The 16,598-nt window shown below is 39.3% G+C and overlaps 1 protein-coding gene across 1 annotated transcript in view; it reads right to left on the reverse strand.

The window, feature by feature from the left end:
- Positions 1-8,642: 8,642 nt before the first annotated feature.
- The window catches only part of LOC138050019 (ornithine aminotransferase, mitochondrial-like), a 12,506-nt gene continuing 4,550 nt past the window's right edge, over positions 8,643-16,598 (reverse strand). Inside the window, exons 4-8 of the mRNA XM_068896514.1 lie at positions 16,335-16,413; positions 14,325-14,378; positions 13,167-13,226; positions 11,117-11,261; positions 8,643-10,025 (exon numbers count right to left, since the gene is read on the reverse strand). Of these exons, the coding sequence (XP_068752615.1) occupies positions 9,862-10,025; positions 11,117-11,261; positions 13,167-13,226; positions 14,325-14,378; positions 16,335-16,413 (502 nt within the window). The 3' untranslated portion in view covers positions 8,643-9,861. The remainder of the gene's footprint in view (positions 10,026-11,116; positions 11,262-13,166; positions 13,227-14,324; positions 14,379-16,334; positions 16,414-16,598) is intronic.

Consider the following 16,598-nt stretch of genomic DNA (forward strand, 5'->3'; position numbering starts at 1 on the left):
AACCAAGGGAAATAAGTATTTTGCAGAATGCCGACTATGGTTAGCCTTTGATTACGATCTGGCCAAATGTGTCCAGGTAAATCCACCTTCCTTTGTACCACTTGTGACGTCATCACTTTTAACGGTCAAAAACAGCTTTGTCCACTAACTTGTGCAGGGAGAAGAGATCTTTCAAACTATACCAGAATGAGCACAATTCAGTCAAGGCAACTGGAGTTAGAGCCAAAAAACCATGTAAATAAATATTGACCTGAAAAATCTCCGTGAAAATCTTGCTCCATGGCCCACCTACCTTTTTGAGCATTTCATTCTAAGATGATGAAACGTTTCCCACAAACTCTTCCCACCAAAATCAAGCCTACTAAATGCCCAGCAAGTTAAAAAAAAAGAGAGGCAAACAAAGCGAAAAGAGAGACAGGGAGACAAAGCGAAAGTGTTGTACTACTTTTCAACCCATCGCGCATGCCCGAACTTTGCAACCGTTTGTTTTGCCCCTCCATTAAAAGACCACGGAGTGTACAACCTGTAAACGGGTTTTTGGTGAGATTTAGCTGTAAAACAGCGCGACAGTGACCAAAAAAACCCTCGACTAGCTTTAAAACGTGTTTTTCGGCCAAGTCTTTAGTAGCCAAAGGGTTTTAATTAAGTTATTGTGGAGTATGTCTACAAACGAAATGTAGTCATTCCCGCACTGAACCGGACTATCTCTTACAAACACCTGAAAATTCCGGTGGCAGACCAGGCTTCAACGGGATTCTAACCCATGAATCTTCCAACTGAGCTGTTGGCAGCGCGAGGTCAATTTGTTGGGCTCAATTAGGGTTAGATAAATTATGCTCGAAAATATGAGCATTATGCTTTTGAGCGTCACTCCGATGTTATGCTCGAAATTATGCTCGTGCCCTAGCATTATGCCCAAAGATGCTGGGTGAATTTTGCGCAGAAAAAAACAAAGACAAAATAGGGGCTAACATAATAATTGTTTCATGTTGCACTCTCAAACTTACAGGCCTGGGTAGCCAGGCATAAAGTATGTAGCCAGAGCTTGAACAAAGTCAAATAAATGCATAAAGCAGCCACAAAGTCCACAATTGACAGGACATTTTTAACCACATTATTTTGTCGTTTTTATTAGCAGGATATTTTTATCAACTTTTATGCTCCAAAACATGACTATTATTTCGGCATTATGCTCGATGCTTGCACCATGATAGTATGAGAATTTTTCATGTATCTATAAGAGACATTTATATTGCTTAAATTGTCCAGTTTAGTGCGAGGATTCACTTCTAAATTTTACGGTGTGTAACCTGCACTTCAAATATATTATACGTTTCTTTCATTTTGTATGTCTACAGTTATAAACTTTAATAGATGGTTGACAGAAAGAATATATGAAATTTCATATGTTTGGAACGGCGGAGCACGTAGATCCGTCTCAAAGATGAAGCTACTAATTGAGAAACTTAAGCAAGAGCCGATACAACGTAGATTTGATCTTAGTGGTGTACTATATTTGGCTGGCCAAACCAGCCTTCTCCAGGTACAATGAGAGTTAACATTGAATTGCTTCTATGTACATATAATTGAGCAGTTGCGGAATAAGCCTGAAGAAATCCAGACTTGAACATTTCGCTGCATCTCACTTGCTCTATTCGTCTGAGCTATCAAGGCATTTGGGAGCTCCCTACAATGGGACATTCCATTTTTTATCTACACCCCCCACCCCCTATGGAAGGCATGATTCCGACAGGTCTCTTTTTCCTCTGAAGTTGGATTCCAACAGGTCCCTTTTACTTTGAAGATTGATTCCGACAGGTCCGTTTTTGAATATAACAAAAGACTCCGATTCCGACCCCCTCTACTGGGCAGAAATTCCAGATTCCGACAGGGTCCTCCTTGACATAATAGGGAGCTTACGAAACGAGGACGACGACGGCTACGAGGACTTCGTTTAAAAATACGAGTTCGCGTTATTTATATCACTGCGAAACTATTTCATGTCGTTTCGCGTTAAAAATGTGTAGTAACTGGTGAGGAATTAAACTGGTACGAGTGGGTTGGAAGCGTAGAGAGAGAACTGAAAATTCATCGTCATGTGCTAACGTCCTCCACAAAACCTTGAATTTGGTCATTTCACGTCGTCATTTAGGAGATGACGGCAAAGAAATGGACAAAAATGAAAAAAGCACGTGCAGGGCGTGCAAAGCTATTGTTTTTGCCCACTGAATATGCAAATGTGTAACGTTTCGTTGCCGTCGCCGTTGTCGTTGCTAAAGCTCCCTACAGGGTTCGTACACTTTTTCAGACCAAAAATACAAGGACTTTTCAAGGGCCAAATTTTGAAATTTCAAGGACCTCTTTTATTTACGTCGAAGAATTTACCCATGGAAATAGTCTGACAGTAAAATTCTTGCTCATTTTCCGTAACGTAGATGCGTGAAAATAATGCAAAGGCACTGGTAACCATTCTCGACCCTACAGCTCGTCGCGTTTGTAATGTCGTTTGTAATGACATGACTTGAGGGGCTGATTATTTTTACTGAAGTTATGCGGGTCAGAAAAAATTCAAGGACTTTCAAGGACCAGGAATGAAGAGCAGAGATTTTCAAGGACTTTCAAGGCCTTCAAAATGTACTCTCAAAATTCAAGGGTTTTCAAGTGTCTCCAAGCCGCGTACGAACCCTGTCCCTAATGTGTAAGTCTAAGCCCCTGCTGATTTATTGTTAACAGCATTTGCAACACCCACTCGCTTCCCCCACCACAACACTGTGGACACCGTACCTTGGTTTTTCAATAAAACTCGAAGAGATTACGTGGAAAAAAGACCGTCCAGAGGGCGAGGAGGTATCTTCTGTGTTAAGAAGTACCACAAAAAAAAAGGATTTTTTTTCGTGCACACTTCATTTGAGCCCAATTTGGGATTGTTTAGGATGGGTACACGATTTGGGAACATCGGGTGTTGTGAATATTACCGCAGGATGCAAAGCGGGCTTTATCAAGATTATTAAAGGGTCGAGTCCTTTGGAATGCTGTTCTTGTCTCCAAACCGAGGTCGTTTAATTCCTAGCGTAGACAGAAAAAAAAGGACTATCACGAAACACAACATTCGCACTGTCGGCCAGTCAGTAACAAACAACACTCCTGTTCAGGCTACACTCGCCCGAAGGACCTACGCTTTCCTGATATTTTCAAGTATGTTTCCTTCTACACAACTGACTGTATTTTTGTTTCAAAGAACGAAAACCGGAATTTTCTCGAAACGAAAATTTCAAAATTTCAAACACCTCCAGCCAAGACGGAAGCAGAGTTGTTACAAGGTGTCCCGCCGCGTTGCCGAGTCTAAAGCTTCATCATTAACCAACATTTCTTGTATAATTCGATTTCATTTGATTTGTGATGTCCCCTAAAAGTAAGGCACCTTTGTACTGCCACGCCAGAGACGTAGGACACTTAATGTCAAGGAAAATCACGACTTACTCCTGCTAACAGTCGATTTTGAAAACTTATCTATGTCATCACGATAAGTTTAGTTTTAGTTCACAAGGTTTAAGTACTGACGAAAAAATAAACACATTCTCAAATGATTCAACAAGCCTTTCATTGTATTTGCGTTAACATACTTTTGCGTTACACAAACTAAAAACAAACTAAATCACGTATTCCCGTGATATTTCGAGGACACCGATATCAGTGCTGCAGGTTTAACACTTATCTCACTCGCTGGACTACAGTGCAACGCGCCTTACCGTGGCCACCCAACGAACTTCCACATTTGACAACTACCTGCAAGTACGTCAACTCAACAACCCATGCAACGGTGTTCAACTTACAACCGTACGAACTTTGTAAGAAGGCGTGACTGTCAATCAAATTCGCACACCCACGAATTTTAAAAAAAACTTTGTTAGGTGGCCACGGTAAGGCGCGTCGCACTGTAAGGCTTACTGTCGACTGATTATTTGCCTGTATTGAAGGTGTGCAAAAATGGCCACTCATTTAATTCACCTTCACTCCAACAGACAAATGAGCAGTCCTATTTATGTATCAACTTAACCTCATTTTCCAGTGACTTCCTTGTTACACAGAAGCAAATCTAGGGATTTTTCCTCAGTGAAAGACCCATGAAAATACTTTGTTCTCGACGAATCGTGTGAGGACTGTTTCTGTTGTTTCATCCGAGAGTTTCACAGGTTCACACCGTGGAGGAGCAAAATACAACTAGACGTTATACAAAAGTAATTCTTTAACAGTTTGACAGCAACGTAGTCAAGTGTACTAAATAAAATTCGGAACCCTCCAAAAATTATCAAAAGTGTGTTGACACTGGTTGATTGTTTAGGTCTGTTTAATAACTTTGCCATTGTAAAACACGCACAATAAGTTAATTAAGGACTTTTTTTCACATATTAAAGCACGGTGACTAAGAAGATTGTTGCTTTGTCTCTGTTCAGTAAATTCTTCTTTTCCGGATATTTCTAGTTTGCTGCTTTAGCATTATCACCCCTTCTTAATTGGTACACTATGACAAGTCCAAGTGTAGATTGTGTGTTTAACTTGTTAATGGATTTTAACCCTCTAAACAGTATCGTTTTGTCCATCCTTTTTATCTCGTCAACATTACTCGCTATTAGTTTTTTTTTTAACGTGGTATTCCGTCTTCACAGTTGTATCTTGATTGCTGTCTAATGCATATACATCGTGTTCCTGCATTAATCTGTCCAGTTGATTCTTTTCCTGTTAAATAGCCACCTTAAGTTTCTGTGCCCGACCACACGCCGAAGCCCGGAGACACAGCACTTGTCGAGTTGTCTGTGCGTCTTCGTTTTATGTAACAAGATGTAATGGATGTTGCCCTCCAACATCACATCTTGTTTAGTGGTAATGAAATTGTTGCTGCTGCTGTTGTTGTTGCTGCTACTGCTGTCTCGCTTCGAAAAGCTGACACGATTGTAGCCCCCTAGCTCAACCCCCCCCCCCCCCCCCTGCCTCCTTGTTAACCGTAATGTCACTTCTCATTTTGTTGAATACGTCAATGTCCTAACCATCCACAGAGACCCAGGGGAGTCCTGCTCCGACTGCATGACTGCCCCTGGGTCTCCGAGGATGTGCCTTCACCCGTCTGTCAGTTTGTCTCGGTCGTTGAAAAGTTGCCATTACGGAATTTGAGAAGAAGATAAAAAAAGGGTGCTACATCGACAACCATAATCAATAATCGTAAAATTTGGCTTCATCAAACGACATAATGGTTAATTTACACCACCGTAAGAAAGATTTCGTAATTGACGTTTCGAGCGCTAGCCCTTCGTCAGCGCGGACCAGCCCATATAGTACCACAAGAACGAAATGTAGTACTCGTCAAGTACCAAGATAACTCAAAGTTATATTTAAAGGAGCTTTCTTGCCGATGTAGTCGTTTCGACCTCTCAAACTCCCTAATGTGGAGGCTTTTAACCTTTATCTCATTTTTTTTATTGTGTAAAATGTCGTACCGTCAAAGAAACAGTCTCTAAGTCCAAGAACAAATTGAAGCTTTTTACCAAACTCCTCCTTTGCTGAGATTCCACTTTTTGAAACACTTTCTCCAACTTGAGTCTCAAATTGATTGCACCTGCTGATCTGGTTTTTCCCTTTATCCTTGTAGTTCAATTCTCAAAAGAATCCATGTCTTCAACCAACGTTGCTCTTGGCGATTTTCTGGTCAAAACGGTCTTTCGTTGTCCATGTCGTCGTCACGTGGCCATCGGAATTGCGAATCACCCTGCAAATTCAGTCTTCCCGCTGGAACGCTTTTAACAGCTGTCACGTTTTTGTTAGCAGTTTACCATTGCTTTTACCCAAGACTGGAATTGCTTTATTTCAAAAAATGTATTCGCTTGTCAGTGTGAACCTCAACCTCGTTCCCAGGGTCTCTCTTCTCTGCCTCTATTGTCGCAAAGCTGAGACCCTGGGAACGAGGTTCTGTAAACAAACTTGGTATCGTCGAAGATACATACATACATACATACTTTATTTAAGGTATCATAAACAAAGATCTTGGGAAACGACTTCAAAAAGATGCTTTACCGAGCTCAGAATAATAAGGTAAAAAGAGATGTTCATTTGTAAATTTTAAAACAAAATCAGAACTTTTTAAATTGTCAAACACTACTGTACTTGGATAAAAGCAACAGCTTTACAGTTTCCATATGGCTTGGATCCATTAGATACACCTTGAAAGACACTTTATAGCAAAATACACTAAATGAAATGATATAATAACATTAAACACCACTGGGACAGGAAACGGGTTAAAGTTTACTACCATCAACCAGTGGAATTGCATGGAGCCTTGACGGATACCACCTGCCAGCTGCAACCACCATCTTGAGGTGGGAGCTAGCACGGAACTATAAAACAAAAAACAAGATTCCCCTCTGGATTCCCTTTTAGTCGATTTCCGTTTACATCGGACAAACGTGACCAATCAAAAGTCAGACCAGCCTTTCATCCAACAACAATAGTCTTAAAACAAGTTACGATAAGTTACTCTGAAATCTGTTGTCACTAAGACAACAACACAAATAACAAGAAACAACGAGCAAAATCACCACAGCTGTAACTGTACCCAAGAGCAAGCAAACACGATTACGAACAAAGCCTAATTTGTTGTGACAAAACATGGAAAACACAACTACACTTGCACACAAGGATCCAAGCAATGGTTTTGTCATATCGTCCCGTCTTGTTCAGTCTGTTTTCAGTAATTTCTTGATACCCAAAACCTCAAACAATCTGCCGATTTATGAGTAGGGGACAAGAGAAGTGAAGTTCCTATGGGATGTGCAGTCATCAACCAACATGGATACTTCTATCATCATCATCTTCATCATCATCATCATCATCATCCTCCTCTTGCGATGGCAGGCACACTGGATATATTGTGGCCAGCGCCATCATACAGTTTTCTCTGTCACTGGGCCCAAAGGCCCATTATCGTCTGTCCAACTTTAAATTATTAGCTTAACCTTTTGGTCAGGTTATTTTGTGTGTGAAAGCTCAAAGTTGTAATGAGGGGGTGCTAACACAAAAGCAGCAAACACTTGTCTTGATAAAGAAGTCTTGAATCGCTATAAACTCGCCGATTTTAATAATGAAACATGGTTCTTCTTAAAAATAACCATGACTGATTTTTCTTGTTGGTTCAGAGAAACAACGGTATTCTCAAAGTCCACAGTTAGAAACTATATGGAAAAAAGGGGGCTCTATGGGAAACAACTCCCAGTAATAAAGATTCACCACAAAGAATTCTTAATTAGTTCTCATCACCATGAGATAACTCGCATCATGACAGACCACCATCAGTGAGGAGGTGTCTTTGGTGATTGCCACACTTTTCTTAGCAATTCAAACTATGTGATTTACAATAAAATTATGACTCGGAGATCTGACTTGGTATTTTACAATGGCAAGTCAAAGAACTTTTTAACAGTAGCTATTGCATAACTAGCGTGGTTAGCAATTAAATTTAATGAGTGCACTTAAGTAGTGCAATAAAAATAAAAATAAAATCACGTTGTGATGTCAGTCTGATTTCTTCTTGTCAACAAACCAGTACCCAATGACCTAAAATCAGTGAATTCCTGGCCTGTCAAATTACTTTGTTGGCTTATTCCTGTCGACCTCCTGTAACGTCACACAGTCAAAGTCCTAAACAGTCACCCAATGTCATTGATAAACTTAAAAAAAAAAAAAAGCTCCAAGGGGACAGCTACTTACGGCTGTCAACCACAAGGTCTTTTTCAACGTCTTAAGTCAACGGCCAATAAGACTTCACCAAGGGACACTGCCACCAACCTAAGCTGAGAGATCACACACTAGTGAAGAATGTGCTTCATTAAATTATTTTTTATTTATATTAGTGGTTAGAAGGGTTAGGTGAGAGTAACATATCATTAATGGTGTCACTGAGGTAATACAGACCTTTCAACCCACAGCTTCAACACAACCACTAATAGACCGTATTCATAAATGGTGGCCAATTTATAATTTTTTTGTCGAAGTGCAAATTAGCCTACCAAGCCTCGATACCATAAAGTGAATTGAAAAGAATTCTTGCTCTAAAATGAGGCTTGGTAGGCTAATTTGCACGTGGACAAAAGAATTATAAATGTGACTGCCATTTATGAATAAGGTCTATGTCACTTACAGAGTCTGCCTTTATATCTTTAAGCTTTTTCCCAAGTAGCTCACTTTGTTTAACTTCTCCCAGCTAAGCAAACGTTCCAGAACTAGATTTAGAGAACAATGATCTAACTAGAGACTTGAGAACCGCTGTCAAGTGTTCATGCCTTCTCGAAAGCCTAAAATTACTGATATAATGCTTAATGACTAAGGTTTTCTTGTGTTTTCTAGCCGACTGCTAATTTCCCGAAAAAAAGAAAAAAACGCGTCTGTCCAGTTCCGTCTGTCAAATCTTGTTGTGTACTGTAACTTGGCTAAGGACAGACTATTTCTCGAAACATTGTCATAGCCACAAAAAGATAAACTAGTGTTAAATGGTCATACTGTCTTTGTGGTCACAAAAAAAAATTAAACAATGAAAAAATTGGTTCCTTGGGGATAACTGGTGCTAGCTATCAACCACAAAGAGTTTCTTCTTCTTCTTTCTTCTTCTTCATCTCCATTATGTGACAGCTCCAATCAGCAACAGCCGAGAGATCAACATTAATGAAGATAGTTACTGTATTATTATTATTATCATTATTACTGTTACTATCAGTCCAATATTGCGTTAGTATCAGTCCAATAGTGATCAGTTAGTACCAGTCTAATAGTATCAGTCCAATATTGCGTTAGTACGATTGTGGATAAACTTGTCAATAATTTTTTCAGTATAAATTAACCCTTTCAGTCCTGAGAGTGTCACAAGAGTTTACTCCGAAAAGTTACTAAAGAGATATTAAGCATCACGTTTACTGCAAACGTCGGACTAAAATTTGCGTTTGGCCAAAATGAAAGAAACGTTCAATATGAGTTCATTTCTTTCCTGTTAGCAGCAGGTATCAAGTAACTTTTCAAAAGGGAGAGAAAAACTTGTTAGAATAAAATGAAAATGACAAGCAGTAGTCCACTGTTCCGTGTTTGCTTTTCCACGTAAACACAATGCTTAATTTCTCTTACCTTAACATCACTTCTTCCTCGGCATAAAACCCTACAATAGCTAAGAACCACACAAATCAAATCAAAGACTGAAAAATCAAACAAAAACAAAAACGAAAAACACTTTTTAAGGTTCTTATGCCAAGGAAATAAGGGTGCTTCGTATATGATTTTGAAATGTCCAAATAATGTTAACTACAACTAAAACAATAATTGATCAACAAAAATAACTTGTCAGAGAGATGTCTGTTTACGTCAAAAATGTACTCAGTACCCACCCCGTGCAGTGGCAGACAACTTGAAAACATCACAGATGGAGTGCCAAGGGACACTGTGCAAGATAAACAGCCTACTACTGTATAAATAGAATCCCGGCTTGCATGCATTATTAAGAACTTACAACTCAATGCATAAATTATTATTCCTTCTAACCCTACACTGGGCAACAAAGAAGTAACTGAATGCAACAATCATTGTTACTAAAGGTTAGTTTCAAGAGTGAAGTATTCTTGGAAACTTATCAAGTAAAGAGGATCTTGAAGGCCGAAATCAAGAATGCGAGATTTAGTTAAGTTCTTCCAAACCAATACCCTGCGAGCAGTTGGTTATTCAGATAAATTCAAGTAGGCAGCAATAGCTACGCTTTCCTATTTCAGTAGATAAAACAGCAAATAAAAATTAACGCTAAAAAACCATTATAAAACAAATCAGCAATAAAATTCAAGCAAACGACTCAACAGTCTCCTTGATTATTCCAAGTGCTTCGCAAAGTTGGTCTTCTGTGACGACAAGGGTTGGAGTAAAGCGAATGATGTGATCATGAGTTGGTTTTGCAAGAAGTCCATTGTCCCTCAGTTTTAAACATACTTTCCATGCATTAAAATCTGCAAAAAAAAATTTAAAGAACATAAAGCATAACCAAGGCTGTTGCCTAACAGGAGCCCGGTAGCCTGGGGCTCCCAAAGAATAGCTGTGGGCTCCTTAATTTTTCACAGCAACGCCTTTCACTTCATATGTTGGGCTCCTAAGTTCTCAGCATTTAGCTTTGAGGGCCCCTTTAAAATTTTCTTAGGCAACAGCCTTGATAACCATCACAACCACCTTCTATAAATATAATATCATCATCTGTTATTTCACCCACTGACTGCTGAGATTTTGCTGTCTAATGCCCAACAATTTTACTTGACCACTAGGGGCCTCATAGGGCACTTGAGGAGTAATGGGTTAAAACACAGGGAAAAGCTGATAGACTTTTTCATAAAAGATATCCAAACTGACTATTTTAAATTTTCTGTCACGTCCTTTCACCCCGGCATGAAAATGATAATTTTTTTCAGTGAAACCCTTCCACCACGAAGCATTGTCACAGGATCTATACGGGAAAAATGAAGAACAAAGCTGAGAGGTCTTCAATGCCACTGAAACATGACACTGTCCTTTTGGTCCTTACTCAAGCTTCAAGATGCCCTAGTATCAATCTTCCACCATAAAACAGAGCCATTTGCCTAAAATCCTTCTTTATTTGTTCCAAATTTCACTCCAATATAATTATATAAATTTAGCCAAGTCTAAACACAGAGCTCCTGGGTTATTTATAACTAACTGGGTTGCCACATCGCAATCCGGTCGAAACTTGCACCACATTTTTCTGTTTTTCCCCCAAACCATAAGTTAACCTGGCTTCAGCCTGCAATCCAATCGAGACCCACTACCTGGTCAGCATTAAACTTCAAAAAACAGCTGACTTTGACGAGCTCTAAACTTGAGCCTACGATATGGTCACGTGATACTGGTCACATTGGCATACATTGTATGGTAACCAAAACCAATTCTCAAACAGATGAGGTACCATATTTTCTTTCCCATGGTGCTTGCACAGAGCAAGACCTTTCAATAAAACTCTATAAAAAGTACTAAACAGACTAGGCTCAGAAGATTCCATTGGAGAGCAGCTGCAAGTGTTTTTAAAGCTCACCCTTCGTGTGATGGATTTCAATGGCATTCATAAGTCCTCTTCCCCTGACAGTCTTCACAACAGATGGATTAAGCTTCTTCAGCTCAGGAAGCATCATTTCTCCAAGTACGGCAGCACGTTCAGCCAGTTTCTCTTCCTCAAGAACCTATGAAAAACAAAGGTTCCCCAAAACACCATAACTTCTACAAAATGCAGCTGCTTAGTTACATCGTTACCTCATAGCTTCATACCCAAAGAAAGGCCAACACATTCTAAAAAATGGTCTAAAATCTCAACTGCAAAAAGATTTGTCACTCCCTAAAGATCCATTCTCACACACAGTCACCAAGTTTTTGACAAAAAGGTATTATGGTTCAATCAACCTCCTTTGACAAAATCAGCCAATTTCAAAGTCCAGTATTGCTTCAAAGCCCCAAAGATAAGGAATTTTTATAAAAAGAAGTGAATCTGTTAAGCAAAATTTTGCCATTTGAGCATCGCTTTATTATTACAGGCTTTTCCAATGAGATGTTTGCAATTTGAACTCAGCAACCTTGTTAACCCACTGACTAATTGCCAGATGATTTTACTAGTCAGTGGTGAGTAGTTCAGGAGTCAATAGGTTAATACTAACACATTGGGCCAGAATAAAGTTGCCCAGTTTGCGAACAAGATGGCTAATTTTTCTTTCTTGTCAACTCTCACTCCAAAGCTTGTGGTGCAAAATGGTATAGTTTAGTTTCAACCCTTTCACTCTTGGAAGGGAGACACAAGCCTGGTTTTCACTAGTGACACAACTACATGCTCAATTATTTCACAGTGAAAATGCAGGGCTGTCAAATCTGAAAGTAGAAGGTTTATAACTAAAAGTAGGAGTTCATGACAGTGAGCTTGGTTCACTTGACCGAGGAAGGAAAAAGGTTCTTATTAGGGCTTGCCTCCTCGGCACTGACGCCAGATTAACTAACTAGTCGGTCTCGATGAGAAGGGAAAAGCTCGAGTAGGAGGAGACCTGATCAATGCAGGCAGCCCCAAAGAGGGGAGATTTTGTAAGACCAAATGCCTTGTAGTAGTTGATGGTGATGGTAGCCATTGACATAACATGCGACTGCCTTCATTCCAAACTCGACCGACAATGCAAAGAATCTGAAGCAAAATGTTTCTCAACCAGAGAACAACAGTTTGAAGGCTCTGACAACTTTCAATAATATATCTAAGTCGATTCATAATGATACTTAAACAGGAAAATCAAGAGGAAAATCCACCACTACACAAATCCGCCACAGCTCAAAGAAACGAATATTATGGTTTTTTCTGCCATGTGATTAGCCGAGCATTCGTTAGGTGGCGCTCGGTGTCTGACGGCAATCCGAAGACTGTAACTCGACGGCCCGAAGAAATGCCGAGTGTACCTCAGAACCCAATCCGCAAGGCATAGCACTTATAATCGGGCAAACTCAGGCATGCAATCTCGAGATTGCAAGCGTATCCTATTTAACTATAAAGATTGCCGAGTTCGCTGCCAGGTGAAATGACACACTATCAGGCAAAATGGCACGCTAGTGAGTAAAATGTCATGGCAGCCATGTCCACTAGGTTAACATTTTTCTCATCTTAACGTTTCCTTTCTCAAATACTCAAATCTGTTCCAGTGGTTTCGTACCATGGTGTACCATGTACCATGCAACATTGTTCACAAGTCTTTTGGCACACACATCACATCACACTTTTAGCGTGCTGTTTTGCACAATGCTTTAGACAAAGGCTCTTGCGTCCGCTTGCGTTGTGTGAAAACAGGACACTTGCACAATGCAAGCTGTGATGTTCATACAATGAAAAGACCCATACCAGATTCCAATCACAGTGCTGCACTGTAAGAACGAACAGAGAACTAGTGAATCTTTGTCTCTGCGTTGTGTTATGGTTAGTTTTCACTTGACTCGAATCTCTTGTGCTTGCATCACTAGTGAAAAGCAGGCTTTACAGATTTTACTGTCTAACACCAGACGATTTTGCTCGCCAACTGGGGCTGCTTTAGGGGTGAATGGGTTAAGATATGACTTCTGCCTACCTTCAAAGCAGTGATAGCAACTTTACAACCAAGTGGATTGCCTCCATATGTTGACCCATGCTGGAAATTAAAAAGTCATTAGAATTTTCTATTGACTTGGGGGTGGTACCTACACATACAGTACCACTCAAAAGTGAGTCACCACCTTCAAGTGTGAGCAAAAACTGTGGGCAAAAGAGCTGGGCACAAACTATCTGAATTCACTTTATTTCACATGGCGATTCAACAATTCTAGTAAAAAATGAAACGTTACTCAATAGCCCACTTTCGGTAGATTAAAATTCAGTTCTAAACAAAAGGCATCATCCCGAGGCTCTGGGAAAATACAAGGATTTACATGAGTTGATTCCCCAGAGCCTCGAGAATATGTCTTTTGATTAGGAATGAATTTTAATATATCGAAAGTGGGCTATTGGCATGATTTCTTTTTCGGTTTTAACAGTATTGAAATTTTGATTCATGTTTGATCACACTCAACAAGAGCATTGTTTTGTTCAAATTTGCAAACGTTGACCAGTGTAGCCGTTGGACTTTTATCAAAATTTATGCCAATCTTGCTGCTTCAGTGATTCTTGCAAGACAAGAAACAAGACCAGACTGGTAACTTACTTTTGAGCATTGCTGTATGATACCTGCACATCTTTCATTTCAGTAGGAGTTTTTTATATTTCTCTGTTGACATTTGTTTTGTGTTGATTTACAAAATACCTCTAAAACCTTTCTTCCTGTTCTGAGAATTTCAAACTGGTATGACTACCAAAATGAAGTCATATTGGTTTTGCAATAGTAGAAAGTAAAAAAATGCAGTTACTACGATTCTCAGTAACGTATGACACCAGGGAAGTTTAGTGACAAAGTTTCAGCATTAAAGTTATCATGTTGTCAAGGGCAACTTCCTTCGTTTCCAAGAGTAACTTTTAGGGCCTTGACGTCACGAGCGAGCGATGAACCCGCCAAAATCTACAAATGGTAACAGTTAAATTCAATTTGGCGACCATTACCAGTTAAATGACGTCAAACCCTGAAAGTTACCCTTGGAAACGAAGCAAGTTGCCCTTGACAACATGGTAACTTTAACAATGAAACTTTGTCACCAAACTTCCCTAGTGTCATACTCAACTGAGAATCGTAGTAAAAGAAATGTGATTAATTCAATACCTGTCCGGGTTTGATAGTAAGCATAACTTCATCGTCACAAAGAACTGCTGAGACCTAAAAAAATGTATTTTTGTTAACTAAACACTTCACCTTCTTGCCTAATTTTCAAAAGGACAAGGTTTTTCTAGATAGACATTAAAATGTGAAGACAGAGTAGGACTGAGATATGATAAAAATTTGATTACACAGATTGAAGAATTGACTTTGTCTGTGTTAAAAGTGTGTTTAAAAGGTTTCTAAATGCATGGCTGCAATGTCTGGCCTTCATTCTGTAGGTTGCAGAGTCATACATCCTACTAAACAATTGCATTTTAACTATCTTTCTCGTACCTAGTGGAAAATGGGACATTTTGTAATAAAGCATGTAAGGGATCAGTTCGTCTGGCCCCTACCCTCTGACATCTTAATCATAGCTGTCCCCAGTGCACCCAGCATAGCTTTAAAGGTCGCTGAACACACACGGTGCATCCTACCGTAATTTCCGGGTGATTACCTGCGCGGTAGATTACCCGCATCAGTCATTGTTTGCAATGACAAGAAAAAATTTTCAACAGATTACCCACACTAGCAGATAACCCGCACCCAAAAACAAAAGAAATTCGTGAACTCACAAAGTTATCTGCATGAACGATAACTTTGAGCTTACACTCAAAAGTAAAACTCTGACGTCCATGTTTAACACCGGGCATTTTGAATCTGCCAAAATAATTGTTCGTGGCTACACTTATCGTAAATGATTGAAGGGTGTATTTCTCATTCAGTCAATTACCTTTTTATAACGTTTTGAATCAAATAAAAACTTCAACCATTGTTTTTGTTAACAAAATATCCTTTAGTGTGAAATTGGTAAGTTTTCACACCTATTGTTTTTGATATTCCATTGTAAAAATCTGTTCTAAAAAAAATTCGATATTTCAGGATCTATTGACTCTAAGAAATCACTTGAAACAGGAAAATACTCTCTACCTCAAGGCAGTGCTTGCTAGGAATATTTTACTGATGCGCCGAATGTTCTGGTGTTTTAAAATTTTGTCCGTGTATGTTTGTTTACACTTGTGCCGACAATCACCTCTTATTAGGGAGCTTTAGCAACGACAACGGCGACGGCAACGAGAATATCACAAATTTGCATATTTAGTCTAGGCAATAGCTTGGCACGCTCTGCACATGCGTTTTTCACTTTTGTCCATTTCTTTGCCAACGTCAGCAAAACAACAATGTGAAATAGCCAAGTTTGAGGTTTTATGGAGGACGCCAACAATTGAGGATAAATTTTAATTTTCTCCCCGAAATTAAGTGCCGCTCATAATGGTTTTATACCTGAGGGACTGCTACACCTTGTCATATTAAAAAGTTGGAATAGTCTCGAAGTGGTTGCAATAAGGCGAAATTATGTTTTTAGATGACGTTTTGGTTGCCGTTCCCATCGTCGTTGCTAAAGCTCGCCATTAATTATGCAGCAGCAGTGGCGCCATGAAATGAACATGTCGGCATCAGGTTCTTTAAAGCCTGCTGTTTCACATTTTTATTCTTTTGTTTTGAGTTTATTATTCCAGTTAGCAAATAATATTTTATTTTCAACGAAACAAAGAAAGAAGCTGTGAAATTAGCAAAGTAGGAAAGTAATATCACACGCATGATAAACGTGCGATTGCGAACGATATTTGTTGACCTGTTTCAATTTGCATTGGTTTTCAACCAGAGCATTTAAGTTTGTTAGACAATTAAAGCGGGATAAATAAGGCAATATACAGTTTTTAGGAACAGTTTCATTCATGACTTTTATATTTTTTCCCTCTTACGGTTTTAAAACTATACCAGAATTATCACATTACGCGCACCAAGAACTGTTTGCAGAAAAATTAACATATTACCCGCAGGTAATCGCCCGCAAATTACGGTAATAGTGACCTCAAAGGCCAGATTTAAGGAATATGTAGCAGATTGAATACACTACCTATGGGTTTCAGTCTTTGTCCAAACAGAAAAATAGTCCAAAGCACAACTTACTGGATAAACACCACCTGCCAATGCTTTTCCAAGAACTACAATATCTGGCCGCACATTTTCATGGTCAACTGCTAGACGCCTAGGGATAAGATAATAACAGTTACCTTGTGGCTTAGAGCAGTTTTCAATGAGTGTCAAAAGTAATAAGTGAATTGCTTTGGTTTTGCATTACTTCACTCAGTGATTGGTTCAAAGTTCTTGCGCCCCTTTTTCAACCATCGAAAAGCAATCGTGGCTAGTGCATGCACATTTTCCCACGCTTTG

This window comes from Montipora capricornis, chromosome 5 (genome assembly GCF_036669925.1).
Source record: "Montipora capricornis isolate CH-2021 chromosome 5, ASM3666992v2, whole genome shotgun sequence".
In the NCBI taxonomy this organism is placed as follows: Eukaryota; Metazoa; Cnidaria; class Anthozoa; order Scleractinia; family Acroporidae; genus Montipora; species Montipora capricornis.